This window comes from Triticum dicoccoides, chromosome 3B (assembly GCF_002162155.2).
Source record: "Triticum dicoccoides isolate Atlit2015 ecotype Zavitan chromosome 3B, WEW_v2.0, whole genome shotgun sequence".
Taxonomy (NCBI): domain Eukaryota; kingdom Viridiplantae; phylum Streptophyta; class Magnoliopsida; order Poales; family Poaceae; genus Triticum; species Triticum dicoccoides.
In genome coordinates, this window is record NC_041385.1 from 826,206,866 (window position 1) to 826,230,505 (window position 23,640).

The 23,640-nt window shown below is 46.1% G+C and overlaps 1 protein-coding gene across 1 annotated transcript; it reads right to left on the reverse strand.

The window, feature by feature from the left end:
* Positions 1–22,013: 22,013 nt before the first annotated feature.
* LOC119280182 (protein STRICTOSIDINE SYNTHASE-LIKE 10-like) lies at positions 22,014–23,039 on the reverse strand. The gene has a single exon (XM_037561129.1). The coding sequence runs from the start codon at positions 23,037–23,039 to the stop codon at positions 22,014–22,016; it is 1,026 nt and encodes a 341-aa protein (XP_037417026.1).
* Positions 23,040–23,640: the final 601 nt, after the last annotated feature.

A 23,640-nucleotide genomic window follows, 5' to 3' on the forward strand; every position in this document is an offset into this window, starting at 1 on the left:
GCCGAGGGCACTAGCCATTTAGACAACCCTAGGGTAAACCATCAAACCCCACGTAAAGTGCGGCAAATGATCCAAATCCCTGTGATTTGGAGATGCCCTTAGTATTTTTTATTTTATTTTGTGGGGAATATGCCCTTAGTGTGTTGTCCTCATTTGTCTAACCTTAAGTATGTTCCCTCTTCGTCTTTTTTGTTTTGATTTTGTCCTCCTATCTCTTATTTTCTCCACCAGTTTTCTTTGATAAACCAATAAGTGCTTAGTAAACAAAGTTCTAGAATTTATTTTGATTGGTAAACCACAGACATGATTTTATTTGGTAAACACTTATTTATAAAACCCTGTAAAACACTTATATTTATACAACACAATTAATATGGGTTGGTAAATCACATGCTCACACAATAGAATACTTAGGCCCTGTTGCAGCACACATACAATTATTTATTTTAGTGATAGGACACGCATTATCTAGTTTAGCGAAAAATATGAGCTTTCACTGACACCTCGGGCTAATTGCTTGGACCGTCAGAAAAGCAAACTATATGTTCGCTATGCAGGGCTGGGCCCATAGATGTGCAAACTGTGCGGCCCGCACAGGGCCCATAAGTTTCGGGGGCCCCAAAAATTTTATAGGCCTATGTATTTCGGGGTGGAGACAATGGGGTCGGTCCATGGATTTTCCTTCCTTTTGCTACATTTCGCTCAAAGGGTTGAAGGGGTTCTCATCCTTCAGAGATTATGAGTGTAATAGGAGCATCCATTGACAAAAGGATCACCCTAAGATGATCATCTCATGGCTATTGGGAACGAATCAAATCAGATGGTTCTATTTCTCAACCTTTCTGACTTGCTCCTACGGAACCAAGGTCGAAAGGATTGAAAAAGTCAGTCATTCACAACCACTGATGAAGGATTCCTCGAAAAGTTAAGGATTAGTAGTTCTTTTTCGAAATCGATTTCGAGAAAGAATGGATTCGGTCTTATACATACGCGAGGAAGGTAATCAAAAAAGAGAGAAGACGAGTTCTTCTTTCTTTTATCACTTAGGAGCCGTGCGAGATGAAAGTCTCATGCACGGTTTTGCATGAGAGAAAGAAGCGAGGAATCCTCTTTTCGACTCTGACTCCCCTTCTCAAGTCGTTGCTTTTCTTTCTGTTACTTTGATATTCTTCCTGGGATGCGTTAGCATATCAGAATTCATGGAATAGGCGAAGGTTTGGATCGAACTACAAGCCAGGTACAAGCACAAGTTGAAGAGAGGAAGGGTTGAGAGCCGAGGTGGGAGGAGGAAGCCGCCGTTTGCCGTGATCCGTCCGGATGACCTGCACGACCCACTCCTTCAGGTATTTGTAGCTGGCTTCCCTGGCATGGACGTTGGACTTATTCCTTTGATGCCGGCCCAAGGCCCAGCAGTGGACGGTTGCTAACAGGATGGGCACTGGGCCGCTCGGTGCTGGCGCCTGAGTCAAGCCTTCGACGCGTTTTGCCTCAAACAACCACCTTCCTACTGGGCCGGCCTAATAGAGGCAGCGATGTTGAAAAAATAAGTAGGCAGCGATGTGAAAAAAATAAGGAAGCACACAGATCTTGCTAGGTTTTGAACTCTGGACCTCCATGTTGTGTACCACAGGAGCTAACCATTCAGATAACATCCGTTTGTGTAAAAACTGGAGTGTGCTAGTATAATAACTCATACCACTGCAGAATCCAGACAGTTTTTGATTTTTTTGAACTTTCCATGGAAATTGTGATTCTTTTTTAACCAATGAGCAATATTTGAAAAAAGAGAGCAATGTTTAGAAATCCGATAAATTTTTGAACAACCGGACAAATTTTCACATTTCAAAAAATAAAAGAAAAGCGTGAACATTTTTCAACAGATACAAAATTTGAAATTCCTGAACATTTGCCGAAACATTAACATTTATTGAGTTTTGAGAACAAAAATTTGATAATGGGAACAATTTTTCTAAAGTTCAAACATTTTCTGAAATCCCCAGACATTTTTGAAAAACTCGAACATTTATTGAATTTCGAGAACAAGATTGGATAATGGGAACATTTATTGAATTGTTGAGTACTTTTTGAAATGCATGAACATTTTTTGAAAACATGAACAATATCTGCATTTGTGAGATAGTTTGAAATATTATGAACAATTTTTATAATGGGAACATTTTCTTAATTGTTGAACAATTTTGGAGAAGCGTGAACAGTTTTTCAAAATTCTGAACATTTTTTGAAACGTGAACATCATTTGAAAACAGGGACATTTTTTACATAAGTTTTTTTAAAAACACGAACATTTTTTGAAATTCCCGAACATTTTCTGAATTTATGAACAAAAATATGGAAACATGAACATATTTGAAATTTTGAACAAATTTTGAAAACACGAGCATTTTTTGAAACTTTCATTCATTTTTGGAAGTTACGATAGAATTTTAAAAATCCAAACAGTTTTTGAACAAATCAGAACATTTCCTTTCTTTTTTGAAAAATCCTAAAAATTTGTAACTATGAACATTTTTTGAAAAAAGAAATATAATGTTTAAAAAGAAAAGAACAAAAAAGAAAAAAATATGAAAAGGAAACAAAAAAGAAAAAAAAAGAAACATGAAAGTGAAAAAAAAGTGAAAAACAATAAAATAATAAAACCCGGTTCGGAGAACTTTCTAGAAGTCTCCCAAAACCGGAATGGGTAATTCCTAAGCTATCTACGTAAGTGGGCCGGCCCAGAAAGAGTCGCTCGGTCGCTCGCCCTGTGCGAAGCGCCTGTAGTTTGCCGCAATGAGCGGCCAATAGGAAATTCCTATGCTCGATGCCTCGATCGCAGGACGCAGGTTCGACTCGATGGGAAATGAAACCGAATGGCGAACCAGGGAGGCAAGGATTGATCGCATCCAGAGGAAGCCGGACGGCGCGTGATCTTGGTTCGCATCTAGATCCGGCGATGCCGCGACGGGTGACACGACAACAGGTACAAGAATTACATCCCTCATTGGTTCGCATCCATGATCCATCGATTATTCCTCTCATAGTCTCGTGATCCTGGGTTCTCAGAGACGAAGTTTCGACGATATACTTGTTGGCTGTCTTTTGACGCCTCTTCCATTTCCAACTCCTTGACTGCTGCCATAAGTCATGAGAGTATCTAATGCTATCCGCTACGCTAGCTATGATATACCTATTGTGATTCTAGCTATCTGCTAGCTAGCTATTGTGTTATCAATACGATATATACGTAGTTATTGTGATTTGGGTTCTCCAGGAGGAAAATTGCTCCTGATTCCTATTTGTGTATTAACTTTTGGCAGGGATCATTAGAGAGATAGGTTCTTGCCTCCTCGGTTAAATATCACAGTATAACAGTTCAACCAGACAGAACACGAGACTAGGTGTCATGGTTTTGTCATGACAGATGTCCTTGAGAAATGACTAGGTCTAGAGGTCATCGCAACTAGGTGGTCGCTTGAGAAGGGTTGATCAAAAACAAAGGACACGGGTTTACCTAGGTTCGACCCCTCACACTGGAGGTAAAGACCTACTTCCTTCTTAATTGATATTGCTAGAAACCTCGATTATAAGGATGTGGATTCGCTAACCCGGCTCTCGATTAACTGTAACTTAGTCCTTTTGTCCCAGGGCTCCTTTTTATATATAGATTGAGACCCTAGGTTTACAATAGAGTCCTGGTCGTATTACGACCCATGTTCTATCCTGCTTTCTACTTATATCCCAAGCAAGGAGAAGCTTCATCATTGGGCCTTGGTCAAGCCTGCCCATCATACATCTCCATGAGCCGGCCTCTAACAAGTCGTGCTTTTGTCTTCAGGGCCTCCCTCATGAATGTTGATCCGACGGGCCAAAGTGACCCATGAGCCGGTGGGCTCCTGGCGGGGCCGTTTCCACCTAGCCGGGTCATTCCGTGGGGAATATCCCGAGCGATAGGTGTGTTAGACGGTTCGTCTAATTGCCAAACATTGACGCATAATCTTCAATTGATATATGCTATCGTATGAATATGTATGATTTTTTATATACCCAATTGTTAGGGAAGATATTATATCATATACATTATAATTGCTCGTTAGTTCATTTAAGTGAAAGGGCCCCATTCTTTTCGCAGAGGGCCCCCAATTTTGCTGGCCCGGCCCTGTCGCTATAACCCAGGTGAATGTCGTGAACAAACCGACGGGCACCATCTAGACCAGGTGCGGCTATGTCCTACTTCCTGGGCGGATCCTATTTGGCACTTTAGCGCCCGTTCGCTAACAGGCGCCTGACGGGCGCGTCTAGTTGGGTTCGGCCCATCTAACGTGTTTTTTAAGGGAAAAAAAGAGAGATGTTGGTTATTCGAAACAGCAACCTCCGTCTTCAAGGTAAGCTGGTATAGGGACCAAGCGCGAAGTGGTAAACTAGAGTTTGTTTCTTTTCCTTTTCCTTTTTTTGTTTTCTTTTTCTTCTTCCAGGTAGATGAATTGTTTGCAAGTACGTGAATGTTTTCTTCAAATCGATGAACCTTTTCAAATTTGATGAACCTTTTTTCAATTTCAATGAATTGTTTTTCGAAATCGGTGAACTTTTTTTTTCAAATTCGATGAACTTTTTTTCAAATCATTTTTTTTCAGTTTTGATGAACTTTTTCTAAATTGATGAACTATTCTCAAAATTGATGATTTTGTTTCAAAATCCGTGAACTATTTCTCAGATTTTCTGATTTTTTTCAAAATAAATGAACTTTTATTCAAAATTGGTTAACTTCTTTCAAAATCAATAAAGTAATTTGTGAACTTTTTTTCAAAATTTCATGAAATTCATCCTAAATTTTGTGAACTTTTTTCAAATTTGTGAAGATTTCCCACATTCACGATTTTCTTTCAGTCCGTGCGAACCTTTTAAATTTTATTAACTTTCTTCAAATTCACGTTTTTATATTGTGCATTCACTTTTTATTTTTTCCATTTTATCATAAAATAATATGCATAATAGGCTAGGTATATTATAAGGTCCTTTTGTCCTCAGACTGAACAACTAAGGGAGATTGTCCTATAGGCTGTGTTCGAAGGTTTGGGTACGTGCCGTCATAAATCGAATCTGGCTTTACGACATTTTCGAGCGTGTTTACACGGTCAGAAATCGAATCCTGGCTCTACCACATTTTCGAGTGTATTTACGCGAGGCGTCCGAGCACCATTATCGCTGGCCGGCGCCTTATGCGCCGAATCCTGTGAGGCGGTAGCTGACGTCGCCTCAAGCGCCTCTTTAATGGGCCAGACCAGCACTCATTCGTTAGCTGCTTCACGCTCACTAGTGGTTAGTAGGTTTGCTTCGTTTATTTTTATTTTCAGTTATTTTTTCAACTTTTGTTTATACTTTAATTTTAAATACATTCAATTTTTTCTTAAATTTTTAGAAAGTTCACCGCACATTCGTATGTGCTGGTGTGGATTTCCCACATTTTTTAGTGTTTTTACGCGGTCAGAGATCGAATCCGTGCTCTACCATATTTTCGAGCGTTTTTACACGAGGCGTGCGAGCGCCAGTATCGCTAGCCGGCGCCTTACGCGCTGAACAGGAGCTCCCCACTTCCTATGAGGCGGTACCTGGCGTCGCCTCAAGCGCCTCCTTAATGGGCCAGACCAGCACTCATTCGCTAGCTCTGCCTAAGCTCACAAGCGGTTAGCAGGTTTGCTTCATTTAGTTTTTCCACTTTTGTTTATTTTTATTTTTTAATATATTCAGAAAATTATATTTCTTAAATTTTGAAAAAGTTCACTTCACATTAGAAAATGTTCTTGTAATGTAAACAATTGTTAAGAAAATGTGCTTATCATTCAAAATAAATTTTCTTGTAATTTGAAAATGGGTGGCATGTTTAAAAATATATTCAAGATATTTTTATTAAAATTCCATGACATTGAAATAAAACTAGCATATTCATAAAATATATCAGTTTCATCCCAAAAAGTGCTCACATGTTTAAAAATATGTTTCAGGACATGTCTAAAACAAGTGTTCATGAAATGTAAAATTTGGCTCACCAGTTTTCTTAATAATGTCTGAATGTTTGAAATTTAAAAAATGTCGACATATTCAAAAATATGTTAATGATATTTTTTTAGACAATTCATGATAACATAAAAGTTTTTTCATGTAATTCTTAAAACGTGTTCGTATCATTCAAACAAATGTTCATGAAATGTTAAATTTCGTTCACACAATTTTTGAAAAATGTTTGTACCATTCAGACAACGTTTGTGCCCTTAAAAAATGTTCATAAACACTAAGAAATGTGTGCGTGTTTTACAAAAAAGTTTAATTTCAGTCTAGAAATGTTTATTTAGAATTTTTTCGTATATTTTCTATATATGTTTATGATTTACTTTAAAAATGTTTAACGTGTATTTGAAAAAGTTCAACATGTTTTTGAGATAAGTTGGTATGTACTTATATAGCAGTAGCACTGATCCATCGAGTCGGCGTGTGGTACAGCCGGAGGCCGAGTGGGTTTCGATCTTACCTCTTGTAGGAAAACCGTTTCTGCTACGCACGCACCAAACCGTTTCTTGCACGCACGCTCGTGGATCGATCGAGCAAAAAAAAAAAGGTGGCCGGTGTACGTGCGTGTTGTTCGCTAGCACGTGGTACAGTACAACGGTACAAGCTACCTTCACGTGTACCGTGCACGGGAGCAGAAGAATCGATCCACCTGCTAGCCTGCTTGCTTCGGAGACTAGCTTGCACGTACAGCTTGTTGCCTCCATCGTCGTCATCGTGGCCGGAAGTACTCGCAGTTAGGTACTCCCTCCGTCACATAATATAAGACGTTTTTTGACATCAGTGTAGAGTCAAAAAGCCTCTTACATTATGGAACGGAGGGAGTATTTTTTTCTGCCGACGCACAACTCTGTCATTTCTTGTTTCGACAAAATTTGGTTACTAAAGATTTCCATGAGCTTTATTTGCAGTGAGGTATGCATCACTGTCTCGATATCGCAACTGTGATGCAACTTAGCATTGTCGAGTCATATCATTTAGTGTGATTTTAGTTATAACATGACAATATTAGGGTATGCAGTGGCAATGCCAAAGTCAGACTAGTCTTGTTTTCTTTCTTCCACAAATTTAGATGTTCGAAGCGAAAATATATTTATTGCCAATTGTAGGGTATGCCGTACGTGGTGAATCTTATGCTGGCCATCATGCCATGGCAAGTTATAGGGTTCAATGTAAAATGACTCGTTGTTTTCCTCTCGTCCCTGCGGCTCTAGAACCCTAGCCGCCGCCAGGGAGGCCGATCTTCCAACGTTGTTCTCTGGCGGCTCCCCTCCGGTGGTGAGGGGGGTCGTCGGATTCTGTGGATTGTTTTTTACTCCCTTGTAGTCTAGGTTTTTAGGTTGTTCATTGTTTTTGCTTCGACGATAATGATGACATCGCTGAATAAAGATTATTCGGATCCTTCCCTGACGAGGCCGTCGATCCTATGGTTGGGGATGGATTTGGAAACCAATCTGTTCAAACAAGGATGGCGTGGCGGCGACGGCCTCCTCGTGGTGGGCCTGTGTCCTTGGGCTCCGCCGTTGCGTCGGCGCTTGCTCCAGCGTCGGCGCGGAGCTTCGGAGGTAGTCAAGGAGCGGATGCAGATTGTGGTCTGCATGGACAACATCTGGAACCCACCGTAAGATAGCTGCGACAATGGGCGGTCATTTGATACCAAGGGAGATGTTTGCTCAAGAACCCACTGTAAGATAGCTGCGGCAATGTGTGTCCATTTCTGATTCCAGAACATACTTCATGTGCCCTTTGAGATTTTGAATTTTATGGGTTGGCCCTCTCGATTGGAGTGCACTACTGATGTTCTGCTCACCTTCGTCCGTCCTGGCCAGGTTGACAATTTTGGGCTATCCATAGTATATGCAAATATTACACGCTTATACCTCGGCTTCCCCGCAACACAATGACAATGGTTTGGCTGCAACCAAGGTGGTAATGCCTACCACATCTCCGGTTCTTGTAAGTCCTTGTTCTCCGTGTCTCTGTGCCCCTGTTCAACTTGTTCTTCTTATTCCTCGCAGCGCGATACCAATGGATTGGCTGAAAATTGTGGTTCTGGCTCTCGAGCCGTGGCCGGTTGTGTTGCTGGCCGTCGAGCCTATCATTCATGGCTTTATTATGTGGTCTTGTTGTCTGTCATGGTGGTCTTTTGGCCACCACAATCTTTTGATTGTGGTGATTTTACTTTTTTTTTCATGTCTTTACGTGAGTTCCTTAACTTGCTAAGAACAGAAAGTCTATTGTTCACTATATTGAATGTGTGGTGGTGGTCTTCCGGTTCTCCCTTCCCTTGATCCCTCTCCCCTCCTCTCCTTCCTTCTCTCATATTGCCTTATTTATTCATTTGTTTGATTCCGAACATCAGGTGCCCTCCATGGATGACATCGACAAGGGACATGTTGGAACCCCATGCCCGAGTTGTCGCCCTCGGAGAGGACATCGTCTAGTCCGATCTCACGCCCAGCACCAGTGAACCATACCAGGTCAGCATATGTGTTCTATCAAAATGAAGAAGCATGGTGCTTAATACGTCTCCAACGTATCTATAATTTTTGATTGTTTCACGCTATTATTGTATCAACCTTGGATGTTTTATATGAAATTATATATCATTTTTTGGGACGAACCTATTAACTTAGTGCCAAGTGTCAGTTTTTGTTTTTTGCCTGTTTTTGGTTTTTCAGGAAATCGGTACCAAACGAAGTTCAAATACCCCGAAACTTTTTGACGATTTCTTTCTAGACAAGAGAGACCCTGCAAGCTTCGGGATGAGACCAGATGTGCAACGAGGAGACAACAAGGCACTTGGGCGCATCCAAGTACCTTGTGGGCCCCTCATGGCTCCGACTAAGTCATCCCACACTCGCCTGGCGAAGGTGCACAGGATGATGGGCGTCGCGGTGGGCGACGACGGTGGCTCGATGACGGTTTTGGCCCTGTAGGTGGACGAGAGGTGGAGTCTCCTGTTCGTCATAGAGGCGCACGGACCGTGGCAGCTTGCGATGCCGCACTTCGCGCATGGCGACTGCTCCAATGAACTACTCGAGATTAGTTGGTATAAACCCATAAAGCCTGTAACCATTCCTAAACAGCTTATATTTAGTTCTTGTATCATTATTAAGGGCATAATATCTTAAGCTTCAAGTTAACATGGGCAAGCATAAATGGTACTTAGATAGATGATATTAGTCTAGAGTACATGTAAGAAACACGATCCTTACTCTATGACATACGTGGACACCCTCGAAGGCTAGATGAAATGTATCAGACTGAGAATTTAAAGAAATATATTAAATCATGCCTTAATGATGTGGAATTTCTAATACTGATGAGCCTGAACCTTGGGCGACCATGGGCCAATTACATGGGAAAGACCCATGAATAAATCACTATTTGAAATAGCTTTTTTTGCAATATCAATATGATACAAATAATAGGATTAGAGACGTTGCAAGTGTTTATTATAAAAAAAGATGAGTTTCAAGGATTCTAAATGAAAGAATTTGAACCACGAATTTGGCAGTAAATTTCTTGCCACTTCCTACGTGCTAGAGTTCAGGATGGATCACATATTAAGAGACATCTAGCAAACAGCAGCCACGAACAAGGTACAGGAGCCCGGGCATATTGTTGCACTCGTGTTCTGTTCAAGGTGGGTGGTGGTGAGAGCAGGATGGATCACATATTAAGAGACATCTAGCAAACAGCAGCCACGAACAAGGTACAGGAGCCCGGGCATATTGTTGCACTCGTGTTCTGTTCAAGGTGGGTGGTGGTGAGAGCGTTGCACATGTACTTACCAGCACCAGCAGCAGCCCGAACATAACGGCGGCCCGTCCGCCGGGCCTAGGGTTGGATGTTGTGAAAATGGACCACGCATAGTCACCACAGCCTGCAATCCGGCGTGGAGAGATCGAGGCAAACGAGGAGTATGGGACCTCCACAACCAGCAAGAATTACAGAAGGGGGCAGCCGAGTGCCATCGCCATGAATCTGCCGCCAATGGTCTGAGGTCGCTATTTTACGACTCTGGAGTGATGTTTCTATTGGGCCGTCCAATCTGCTGGTCAGGTGTCACGGCCCAGTGCACGAGAGAGCTCCCAATACGGTTCGCGGAGCAGCGGCCCTGATTACGGTAGTCGGTTGTTTCGCACGGCGGGTTATGCGCGAGTGAGGCGTAAGTGGTGCTGTGGACGACTTGTGGATCTGGTGCGTTTGTTCATGGATCCGACGGTTGACAATGTTGAATCGCTGTGAGTGGGCGTAGCTAGCTTAGTTTTACTGTTTAGTAATACGTAGTAATACGCACGTTTTAGTATTTGAGTTGTCTTTGAGTTGTATCAAAACTTGGGGAACACCGTCTATGTCACAGTTACCTAATTTTAGCTGTTTTATTAATCAAGTCAAAACCATTCTCGGCAACAAAGATTTGCAGGTTCAGAGATATCTGTGACGTGCCTGAGACACGGGATGAGAAGGAGATTTAGTTATAGACATCTTACTTAATACGAGGCACACAATTTTCAGCCCTTTATTATTGCTTCTTTGTTTTTGAGGCATACATTAATTTGTGCTACATGTTCGCGTTGACCCTGGTGGCCTTTTATCTTGGCTTCACCCCTGCTCCATGCTGTTTGTGCGCTAGAGCGGTAAGTGCGAGAGGTCTCGTGAACCATCTTGGTCGATCAGGAGCGGCGTGGGCATCTTTAGTAACCGGCGCGTCGCCGAAGCTCCCCTGCTCCCCTTAGATGCAGATGAGGTGTTTGTCAAATAGATAGGGAGGGAAGGAGGAAGAAGATGGTTGATGCTGACGTGTGTGGCCCATCAGTTGTAACTGTCAACTTAATGGTCGAAATAAGCGGAGTTGACTTTTCTGCCACGTTAGCCTTGACGGGTCTGACTCGCCTATCATAAACACGCTTAAATCATCTTAACCGGTCATCAAACGCATCTGTTAATTTTTTGCAAAAATAAATAAATAAATAAATGGGGTAGTCTTTTGCCACTGTTAAGAAAGTGTTGGTTGAGAGGGACACAAACCCCAAGAATGATATTTTTTTAAATACTCGTCCTCCTGGATTCTACCTACTCAGATCTGATCGATTTTCTCCTCTGTTAATGACGAACGATCTTCTAAAACTAACAAGAGCCACATTACAGTCCACGTGTCATTTCGTTCCAGGGATTTTGCACTTGCCTTTTGAGTGCAACGTGGCTATGTAGGCTGACAGAACATGGAAATTGTCATTGTGACTGTTTTTAGTAAGGTTTCCAATGAAAATAAGCAAGACAACTGATGGCAGCTTCTTTGACTACTCCAGGGAAAGCAGCGAAGACAGATGGCATCAACACAACGATGCAGAAATGTGAATCAAATGGATCACACCGGAAAAAAATATCCATTGCAACCATGCACGCCGAACAAGTACACGGGCCGGTTATTCATCTAGGACACTGTAAAATATGTACGTCTAGCTAGCTAGCCGCTCCTGTCGACACAGCTGGTGCGACGGGTGGCACCGGGCACTCATCGGCGTCCGGAGCCGGGCAGAAGCCACGGAGGATGCTGTCGCAGTTTGACTCATGGACACAACCGAGCAGCAGGCAACATTCATGGGTGATGAATTCGTCCCCCTTGGCGCCCGAGGAGGCCGCCTTGAAGAACTGCTTTGTGCACCAGTCCGGCACCGCCGCCACCGTCTTCTCACATTGGGCAGCCGCCGGCCGTGTGCCGGCTAAGGCGACCACCAGGAGGAAGGAGGTGCATAGGCAGAGGTAGGACGGCCGGAGCCCGATGGCCATTGTTGGCTAGACTTTTTCTCGATGGAGATTGTTTAACTAGCTAGATCACTAATTAACGACGTAGTGACATATGAATTGGTCGTTGGCGTTTGGCTTTGTTATATAGTAATGTGATTTGATTGACGCATTGATTAACTACTTAGAATTTACTTTGGTACTCGAGTAATGATATTCTAACTTTATGCCGTGAGTTATGGTATTCTTAATTTATGGTGTGTATTATGATATTCTTAATTTGTGCCATGAATTGTGATATTCTTAATTTATGCGTTGATTGCAGTTTTTCATGAAATGCCATGATTATATTTACATGCACTAATTAATTACTACTAGTTATCCACGGTATGTTGACCAAAATGTGATAATTAAGGATGACCTAAAAATGGTGGTCATATATAGAAGGATGATGATCACATGATTCACCTGGGTTGGCTTGAAGGAGATGAAGCTGCCAAAGTAGGATGGTGGGCTTCGGTTCAGTGACCTGCACTCGTTCAATCTCGCCATGTTGGCAAGACAAGCCTGCAGGTGGCCCCCACAAGCTCCGGAGTCCCCTTTGCACATCTGTTGCAAGCGAAATATTTCCCGCGAGAGGATATTCTTGCTGCCACCCATAAGGCGGACATGAACCACAAATGGCTTAGTATCTTAAAGGACATTGACATTGTTAAAGCGGCATGATTTGGTGAGTTGGATCAGGTGAGCACATAAACGTTCGTCACATGACTCTTCGACTCAAAGGGTTTAATCTCTATGAAGTCGGCCTAGTAGGTGCACACCAATACTCCCTCCATTTCCTTTTTACTTCACATGTTAGGTTCGTACACTAATAGTCGGTGAACATTAGTTTTTGTACATGAATTTGCTTTCTTATACTCGATGAATACTTTTGCAAATACATGTGCAGTTTGAATACACAGTTCACATATCTTGGATAAATGATGAACATCTTTATTGCATGGTACATATTTTAAAATTAATTATGGATTGCATATTTGTTCGTTCAAAGTTTTCTAAAAATTATACATTTTTCTAAAAAAATCACACATTTTTCGAAAGCACTCATTTATTATTTTATAAAATGACCACATATTTTTTAAAGTACTTGTAAAATTGAAAAAACGTAAGTACATTTACGAAAAAAATCATATAATAGTTAAATAATAATTCGTGCATTATGAAAAAACGAAGTTAAGAAGCTGAGGGAGCGAACTGAAAAAAATCGCTGTGATGTCCAAACTGGTGCGTCAAATTAGGGGCGGAGTCCCTGGCTCGGTCTCCGTCTTTCTTTTGTTGGCAGGTCCTAAATGTTAGAGTAGTCATTATGGTATACGACTTCTATTCCAAGTCAGTTTTGTACCCCTACCCTAAGTCGGTTTGTACCCTCTTATATACTCTTGTATGCCGCACCAAACAATCAATAAGCAACAGTTTTATTCAGCTTTCATGGTATCAGATACCGGTCCCAGGGTTTAGGGTATGGCTCCGCTTACGCCACCGCCGCCGCCGCCGCCCGGCTACTTCGAGCGTCGGGCCGCGCTCATCGCCAAGGCTGCCAACGCCGCGGCCGCTTCTCTCTCGGCCCTCACCATAGATCCACAAAACTACCCTGCACCCATCCTCGCCGCACCAATATCTCTTGCTGACACAATCTCCAACGTCAGCCCCTACATCCCCATAGTTCTTGATCTCGCCGCCCACAACTACTACCATTGGAGACATCTCTTCGATCTCCACCTCGGCCACTTCAACCTGCGCTCGCATGTCGCCGCCAACTGTCTTCCCCTCCCCAACGATCCGCAATGGTTGAAAGACGATCTCGCGATCGTCCAGTGGTTCTACACCCGCATCACCACCGAGATCTTCAACATGCTCGATCACGACGGTGCCACCGCTGCCAACATCTGGCACTCCCTCTGTCAGCTCTTCCAAAGCAACACCGACGCTCGGAAAAACGCTCTCCACACCGAGCTTCGCAATATGGTGCAAGGAGACGCCCCGGTGAACCTGTTCTGCCAGCGCGTTAAGACCATTGGTGATGAGCTCCGCGAACTCGGCGATACAATCAGCGACTCACAGCTAATCAACATCGTCGTCGTCGGCCTCAGCGAAGACTTTGACAAGCAAGCCTCGTTTATACCGATGATACGGCCTCCTCCTACCTTCGCTGAAGTTCGTTCCCTGCTACAACTCGCGGCGGAAACACAAGCTTGCAAGGACTCTCGCCCCAAGGTCTTTCATGCTGCGGCTCGTCCTCCGCTGTCTACACCTGCACCGCCTTCGATGCCGGCTCCTGCCGCCGGGTCGTCCGCATCATCATCTGCTCAACCGCCCCCAGGGTGGCGTCCTAGTCCAAACTACCGCGGCAAAAACCCTATCTACAGGCCGCCATCGACTCGTTCGGTTCCACCTACGACATCACCAGCACCGAGTCCTGCACCACCCACCAGTGCTCCATCTACGGTTGCATGGGGGCCTCCTCATGATCCTTGGACAGGGCTCGTTCAGGCATGGCCCATGCCCTGGTCCGCTCCGTCCGCCCTCGGTGCTCCGCCGGCATACTCAGGTGCCTGGCAACCCGGCCTTCGGCCGCCTACTGGTGCTCCCGGGTTCTCAACCCCCGACAGTCAGCCAATGCCTATCACGCCGCCCCGACGTATGCTCCTTATGGTCATTACACCACCAACGGCGGCGCCTACTACACACCTCAGCCGGCCCTGCTCCCAACGCCACCACCACCACAGCCGGCCAATGCCTCTCACGCCGTCCCGACGTATGCTCCTTATGGTCATTACTCCACCAACAGCGGCGCCTACTACACTCCCCAGCCGGCCCTACTGCCTTCACCATCGTATCCGCCGGCACTGCTCCCGACGCCACCCTCACCTGCGACGCCGAGCTGGGATCGAGCTGCTTTTCTCCAGGCCATGAATAACTTTGCTGCACAAGGAAACTCAGGTACGGATTGGATCTTTGATTCAGGGGCCTCTAGTCATATGTCTGCATCTAGTAATTGGTTATCATCTTGCACTAAATCTCCTTTCCCTTCCATTACCCTTGGAGATGGATCATCTATTCCTATATATTGTGTTGGTCAGGCTCAACTTCCCTCTTCCACTAAACCTCTTTTACTTCGCGATGTTCTAGTTGCACCCGCCCTCATTAAAAATCTTATTTCTGTTCGCTAATTTACTTGCGACAATCTAGTTTCGGCTGAATTTGACCCTTTTGGTTTATCTGTGAAGGATTACCTGACCAAGGCCGAGATCGCTCGCTTCAATAGCTCCGGAGATCTTTATTCTCTTAATGGAGTTCCTGCCGCCACCCCTCCAACATCCATGCTGGCCTCCGTCGATCTCTGGCATCATCGCTTGGGCCATCCCAACCCTGCCGTCTTAGCTTCTATGCTTAGTGAATTTACCATACCATGTAATAGGGATTCTCATAATTCTGTGTTTTGCGAGTCATGTCAATTAGGCAAACATGTGCGTCTTCCCTTTAGTTCCTCTAGTTCTTGTAGCACTTATCCCTTTGAATTAATACATTGTGATTTATGGACCACTCCCATTGCAAGTGTTTCGGGTTTTAAATACTACCTTGTTATCCTAGATGATTTCACTCACTTTGTCTGGACTTTTCCTCTACGCAACAAATCCGAGGTCCATTCTCTTTTTCTTAATTTTCAACGCCATGTGTCTGTTCACTTCTTCCGTCCCAATTCGCTTTATCCAATGTGACAATGGTCGCGAATTTTATAACATTAAAAATCGTACTTTCTTCTTACAACATGGCATCCTGCTTAGGTTCTCATGTCCCTACACCTCCCCTCAAAATGGTAAAGCCGAGCGTTCTCTTCGCACCCTCAATGATATAATTCGCACTCTCCTCATTCAATCATCTATGCCTCTCAAGTTTTGGGCTGAAGCCCTCCACATGGCCACCTTAATTCTAAATATTCGACCTTCTAAAACTAAACCCAACAATACACCCTATTATTCCCTCTTTCTTTCCCACCCCGACTACTCCGCGGTTCGTGTTTTCGACCGTCTCTGTTTTCCCAATGCCTACGCCACTTCTGCAAATAAATTGTCACCACGCTCTATCCCATGTGCTTTTCTCGGCTTCTTTGACGAGCACAAAGGCTATCGCTGTCTCGACCTTCACACCCGGACACGTTTATGTCTTTCGTCATGTCATGTTTGTTGAGCACATTTTTCCTTCCTCACAACGCACTCCTACACCATCCAACACCCCTAGCTCCGCAACCACCCCCTCTCCCCGTCCTTCCCAAGTATATACTCCCGTACCTGCCGAACACAACATACCACCACCACCATTAACACCCACCATAGCTGATCCCAACCCTAACCTCACCCCACCCGAGACGTCCCCAACACCCTCGACCCATGCTCCCTCCCCAACACCCCCGGATCCTACTCCCACTCCACCACCCAGCCCTGCTCCCACTCCACCACCCAGCCCTACTCCTTCGTCCGACTCTTCCGATGCGCCGGACTCACCAGTAACCACCATACCCCCTCGTGCTATTCCTACAGCAGCCCCGGTTAATGATCATCGCATGCGTACTAGGGCCAAATCAGGATTTCATCAACCCCAAGACCGCCTAAACCTTCATACCTCCGTATCTCTCACTTCCCTTCCAAAGAATAACAAAACTGCTCTACTTGATCCCAATTGGGCCGCTGCCATGCAAGAAGAATATAATGCTTTACTTCAAAACAACACCTGGCAACTTGTTCCTTGTCCTCCCAATACAAATGTTGTTTCTGGCAAATGGATTTTTCGCCAAAAGTTCCACTCCGATGGGAGCCTCTCACGATATAAAGCCAGGTGGGTTTGTCGTGGCTTTTCTCAGCAACAAGGAATTTATTACGAAGAAAACTTTTCTCCTGTTGTTAAACCTAGCACCATTCGCACCGTTCTTAGTGTTGCTGTCTCGTCTTCCTGGCCTATTCACCAACTTGATGTTAAAAATGCTTTCCTCCATGGTTCCCTTCAAGAAACTGTCTACTGCCAGCAACCTCTGAGTTTTGAAAATCCATCCTTTCCAACTCATGTACGTCTTCTTCAGAAATATCTCTACGGTCTTAAACAGGCCCCACAAGCTTGGTTTCAACGCTTCTCCTCCTTCATTCAAAAATAGGCTTCACTCCATCTCTCTCCGACACCTCTCTTTTTGTGTATCATCAAACTTCTGACACTGCCTATTTACTTCTCTATGTAGATGATATCATTCTTACCGCATCCTCTCAAAAGTTCTTAGATCATATTGTCTCTCTTCTTAGATCTAAATTTTCTATGACTGACCTAGGACTCCTTCATCATTTCTTAGGCATTGTTGTTGTTCGAGATTCCTCCAGCCTTTTTCTTTCCCAACGTCAGTATATTCTTGATCTTCTTAATCGTGTTGGTATGCTTGACTGTCAATCATCTCGCACTCCTGTCGATATTAGTTTTAAATTTTCGGCTACCAGTGAACCCTTTTCCGATCCTACTCTCTATCGTAGCCTCATAGGTGCTCTCCAATATCTCACCAGTACTCATCCTGAAATCTCTTTGCTGTTCAACAAGCATGTCTCTATATGCATGATCCCTGGGTTCCTCACTATAATCATGTTAAACGCATTCTTCGGTATTTAAAAGGAACTCTCAATCATGGTCTCCACCTCAATAATTCTTCTCCAAACTCGCTTACCGCATACTCTAATGCAGATGGGCTGGTTGTCCTGACACTCGAAGGTCCACTTCCGGTTTTTGTGTTTTTCTTGGTCTTCGAAAAGACAGGTTACAGTCTCACGTTCATCGGCCGAGGCTGAGTATCGCGCCGTGGCACATGCCGTTGCAGATACAATCTGGATTCGGCAGTTACTCTCTGAGCTACACAGGCCTATTGAGCAGGCCACCATTGTCTACTGTGACAACATATCGGCAGTCTACATGACCGGCAATCCAGTTCAACACCGACGCACAAAGCATATTGAGATTGATATTCATTTTGTTCATGAAAAGATTGCTCTTGGTCAGGTTCAGGTGCTTCATGTTCCCTCTACGGCTCAGTTTGCTGACATTTTCACCAAGGCACTGCCTACTAAGCCGTTTCAAGATATCTGTTTCAGTCTCAACGTTGTCGAGCCTGCCGTTGATACTGCGGGGGGATGTTAGAGTAGTCATTATGGTATACGACTTCTAGTCCAATTCAGTTTTGTACCCCTACCCCAAGTCGGTTTGTACCCTCTTATATACTCTTGTATGCCGCACCAAACAATCAATAAGCAACAGTTTTATTCAGCTTTCACTAAATCGAACGTACTACAAACGGATCCGTATAGATCATGGTAGCTATTTAGGTAATAAAAAGTCTATGAAATCAGGTAAACATACCCTTGGTATTGGCGGAACGATACAACATCCTCGCCGTCGTCTTTCTTCTGTTGCCAGGTCCTAAACTTGATTCATGAGAGGAACAATACAACATCATGAAGGGTTCAAGGCCATGGTGTTCGATGTGCCCACAGACGTCTTGACGGACATCATGGCGCGGCTACCCACCAACGCCCGCCGTCGTATCCGCCTCGTCTGCCGTCTGTGGCGGGACACCATCGACGAGCGCTCGGCGGTGGACATGCGGAGGCGCGACAGGATCCTCGTCGTTGAGAGCACGGGCTTGTTGGACGGAGTACACTTCCTGTCGCTGGAGGGCAGCCGCGCAGAGCTGTGGCGTGAGCTCGACGACACCACGGCCTGGCGCTACAGACGGGTGAACGTGGTCGCCACGTGCAACGGCCTCGTATGCCTCTGCGACGATAGGGAGCCAGGTGGTGCTGTCACGCTGGCTAACCCGTCAACCGGCGAGTGTTAAGATTACACTGATCCTCTCTTGGTTTAGCTCTCTGAAGTAGTAGCTTAGGTACAGGAGGTTACAAGAATTGGTAGGAGTTCTTCGGTGCAGGATGAACACAAGAACAAGGGAAAGGGAAAGTAGGTAGCCGCTGGTGCTGTTCGCCGTGACATAGTGTTGCACTTGCAGCTTCATCTAGGGCCATGCAAACAGTCGGCGTATCCGACGATATGTGGCCGGAAACCCTGAATGACCCGCCATAGGGTTGTCGTGAAACGCCGCCAATATGCGTTGTTGTATGGCAGTGCTTCCTCCGAGCCAAATGCGGCTGCGGAATCGAAGGAGCCCCTGGTGCAATGAGAATCTTCCTTTGGGATCGTCGCGGACCGCCAATTGTTCGAGCAGCCGTTGGGCTTGGGGATTACTGTTGTAACTGCTTGCAATATCCTCGAGCCACGCTGGTCTACAACAGGATATGGTTGCTAGTGATTCAGAGAAGTTGGCTCGCGACAGGGCGTCTGCGGCTGAGCTTTCTTTCCCCTTCTTGTAAAGGATAGTGTAGTTCAGTCCCAAGAGCTTAGTAAAAGCTCGTTGCTGCCAGGGAGTCGTGAGCCATTGTGTTTCCAAGTGAATAAGGCTGCATTGATCCGTATGAATTGTGAACTCCGAGTGCTGCAGGTATGGCCTCCATTGGTCGACCGCTACAATGATCGCGAGATATTCTTTCTCATATGTTGATAGGCCTTGGTAGCGAGGGGACAGAGCTTTACTCATGAATGCGATAGGGTGCCCATTCTGATGGAGGACTGCTCCCACTCCTTTATCACTTGCATCGGTCTCAATAGAGAACGACATAGAGAAATCTAGCAGGGCGAGAACGGGGTCCGATATCAACTGCTGCTTGAGAAGTTGGAAAGCTGTGTCGGTGTCGTGTGTCCAAACAAATGGGACCCCATTCTTCCGTAATTGGAATAGGGGCCTCGCAATGATGCCAAAATTGCGCACGAATCGGCGGTAGTACCCTGCAAGCCCCAAGAAGCTACGCACTTCCTTGACATTGGCAGGTGTTGTCCAGCGTTGAACTGCTTGGATCTTGGTTGGTTCTGTAGCCACCCCTTGAGCACTGACCACATGCCCCAAATATGTGAGCTGTTGTCGACCAAACGCACACTTGGATCGCTTAACTTTTGAGTGATCACGCCTCAGCAGCTGAAGAACCTCCTTCAGATGTTGCTTGTGATCTTCCAAGGTCTTGCTGAAAACCAGAATGTCGTCAAAGAACACCAAGACACATTTTCTGAGCAGGGGATGCAAGGTAGTGTTCATTGCGCCATTAAATGTTCCTGGTCCACCAGCCAGTCCAGCGCCCATCACCTTGAACTCAAAATGCCCAAAGTGAGTCTGGAATGCTGTTTTAAATTCTTCGCCTTCTGCCAATCGTATCTGATGATATCCCGTTCGGAGATCAAGCTTAGAGAACCACTGAGCTCCATGAAGTTCGTCCAGCAATTCTTCAATGACCGGAAACGGGTACTTCCCCACGATGGTGAGAGCATTGAGATATTTTTAGTCGATACAGAGACGCCAAGTGTCATCCTTCTTCTTGACCAAGATAACAGGAGAAGCAAAAGGGCTCGAGCTTTTCTGAATGATACTGGCGCAGAGCAGTTCTGCCACTTGTTTCTCTATTTCAGTCTAGTGTTCTAGCTTATGTTCGTACGGACGAATGTTCACCGGCTGTGCTCCTGGGATGAGGGGTATCCGATGATCACAGGAATGCCACGGTGGTAACTCAGTTGGTTCCCCAAACACATCCTCAAATGGAGCAATACGTGTCGGATACAATCAGGAATGGCTTGCAGGAGTTCTTCTTCAGAAGTGACCGAGTGCAAGAAAATGACATGTGTGACTGCTTCATTGTTGATCAGACTCTGAAGGTGCAGGCTGTTGATTGTGTGGCGAACTGTGGACTGGGCGTCGTGCCCTTGCAGACAAATTGTTGGATTGGCAGCATGGATTTCAATGCGCTTTGCTCGCCAATCCACAAACATGGGGCTGTTTTCCTCTAACCAATCCATGCCCAAAATGGCATCATAAGTACCCAATGGTAGAACCTTCATGTTGGTGGTGAATTCATGGCCTTGAGAGTACCAGGTGCACCGGGGAACTGCAAAAGAACATGTGAGTTCTCCGCCGTCGGCGACGCGCACCGTGCACGCGCGTGCCAGAGATGTCACTCCGTCCAGCGACTTGGCTAGCGTCTGATCCACAAAAGATGTGGTACTGCCTGAATCGACTAGTACCAATACCTCATGCCCTTGTATCCAAGCCCGGAGTTGGAAAGCTTTAGCTGAAACTCCGCCCGACAGTGCTGTTCGTGAGATAGCCATGACAGTTTCAGATGCCCCTGGTTCAGGCGTCGGTGAAGTGTCGATGCCTGCGTCGATACCGAAGAGCTCGAGCAGTTCTTCAACAATATGCAGCTGCACTGATGTGGGGCACATATGATCGTGGCCCCAACATTCCCCGCACTTGAAACAGAGTTCGCGTGCTCGGCGGTAGTCGCGGAGCGCCTTAAGTTTGTTACTATCAGCCCATGCACCTTCGACGCCGTGACGATCATTAGCTGTCATCGGCGCGTTTGCTGGTGTCGGTCTTGGAGTTGGTGGAGGCGGCAAGGGTAGTGGAGCATTTGGGCGCAGCACAGCATCAGGCACGCGTGCGACAGGAAGGTGGGCAAGGAGCTGTAGCGGAACCGCCAATGGAAGCATGCAGGAGATGTTGGTTGGGGGCATTGCATCGCATGCATGTTGATTGAGTACACATACATAGTATTGGTACGTTGGTCAAAACAAAGAAACAGAGGAAGAGGATTTCTGGTTTGAAGGCTTGGCCGCCGAGCACATGCAATGGACGTGCGGCGTGCACTTCATTTATGTGCTGGGACACTGTCCCCGGCCACTGCAACTCTGCTAATGAAAAGAACAGAGCGCATACATGTTCCAAACTTGGACTTTGCGTGTTTACGTGAAGGGAACAATCCATGAGTGCATGGTGCGTCCCTACTCTATCGCTAGGAATAGCATGCAGGTTGGCCCTTAACAGGAGCAAATTCTATAGGAAGAATTTAGCTTTTATACACGTTAATATGGAGGAAAGAACAAATAATTATTTGCTGGTAGAAAATCTGGATTACAATAGTCCGTCTGACAAAAAAATAAACAAATGGAGAATTACATTAGGTGGTAAGAACAAGAAACAAAAAGGCATCCGATGCATCTACTACAATAGTTCTCTACTTGCGCTTAACAACGCCGACATAAGGAAGCTCTACCGAACCCAAGTAGATCTTGCCATTGCTTCTCTCCATAATCTCGGTGGGCCTCACCTTCTTTGGCCCTCTCATCTCCTCGACTATCTTCCCATCATTACCGACCCTGACAGCGAGACGATGACTATCACGACCAAAGGGCAACTCATTCTTCTCGCGGTGCAACGCCACCCAATAGCCTCCTTTGGTGTCGGGCCTCACGTTATCTGGATAGCCGGGCAGGTCGGCAAAAGGCTCGGATGTGCCTGCATTGACCCCTTTGATCCAGTGCCTCAGTAGCTTGCATGGTCCAGTAGATGCGACCACGAGGTGGGTGCGGTCGGTGCTGAGCGCGACGCCGTTGGGGTACGTCATGCCCGCCTGGAGCAGCGTGACATCCGATGTCCGTGGGTCGTAGCTCATGAGGCGGCCCGTCGAGTCTCCTGTGCGAGTGACCATCTCATGCTGCGACCTTTGATAGTTCATCGAGCTATCGGTGAAGTAGACCTTTCCTGTAACTTGATCAACGTCAACACCGTTGGTGAAGCGCAGAGGATAACCGTCAACCTGGTTGACCAACACGGTGGCCTCCCCGCCGCCCGGCGCTACCCGCATCAGCCCCTTGTACGCGTCGGCCACGTAGAGGTCGCCCGATTTCTGGTCGAACCGTAGGCCAAGCGGGCGGCCGCAGCGGCTCTCCCTGGCATTCTCAGTCTCCGAGCTGAACTTGGACGGCGTGCATGTCTTGCTATCATACCCGGGTCCATATGCATAGGTAGTCCATCCTAGCTTTTCGCCGTTCCACTTGAGGATCCGGCCGTCTGAGACGCCGCTGTAGGGTCCCTGGCCCAGTCCGTCGAAGGCGACGCTCTCCGGCCCTTTGACCGTCCCTCGCGGCAGCGGCAGCTGTTGGCTTCGTGAGGCATCGAAGCTAGTGGCGGCTAAGGCCCCGGGCATGAGGAGAAGGACGAGGATGATCAGCGTGACGGTGGTCTTGAGGAGGCGGCTCATGTCGTCGATTTGCTAGCTTCTATCGCTGGCTCTTGGATCAAACTGGCGTACCTACGTGTTGTTGGACTCTTGGTTAATTAGTACCTGCGTTGGATGCCTTGGTTTGATGGAGGGATCCAAGCTTATATAGCAAGTAGCACTGATCCATCGAGAACTACCTGTCCGAGTCGGCGTGTGGTACAGCCGGACGCCGAGTGGGTTTTCGATCCTACGTTTTGTAGGAAAACCGTTTCTGCTACGTAACGGACGGAACCAAACCAAACGAGGAAGAGCAAAAAAAAAGGTGACCGTACAAGCTTGCTTCGGAGCTTGAAAGCACTCCATCGTCGTCGTCTCGCCGACGCCCGAAGTACTCGCCGTCGCATTGGTGCTCGAGCAGGGACGACGCCGATGAGGTGAATAAATTCCTCCAGCCTACTCCCCGTCGCGGTGGCGCTTTCTCCGACGACACTGCCGGGCTAGGGAGGCAAAGTACCACCAGGTCGGCGGTGCCGGTTGCGCGGTGGCAGTGTACAGGAGTCTGCGGCATCTGGATCGGTGATTCTAGATCCGTTCGTTGCAGGCGATCAGTGGTTGTGGTGATCTGGTGGGTGTGGTGGCT

Excerpts from the sequence above, each read along its gene's own strand:
- LOC119280182 (XM_037561129.1), bottom strand. The coding sequence starts at position 23,039 with ATGAGCCGCCTCCTCAAGACCACCGTCACGCTGATCATCCTCGTCCTT.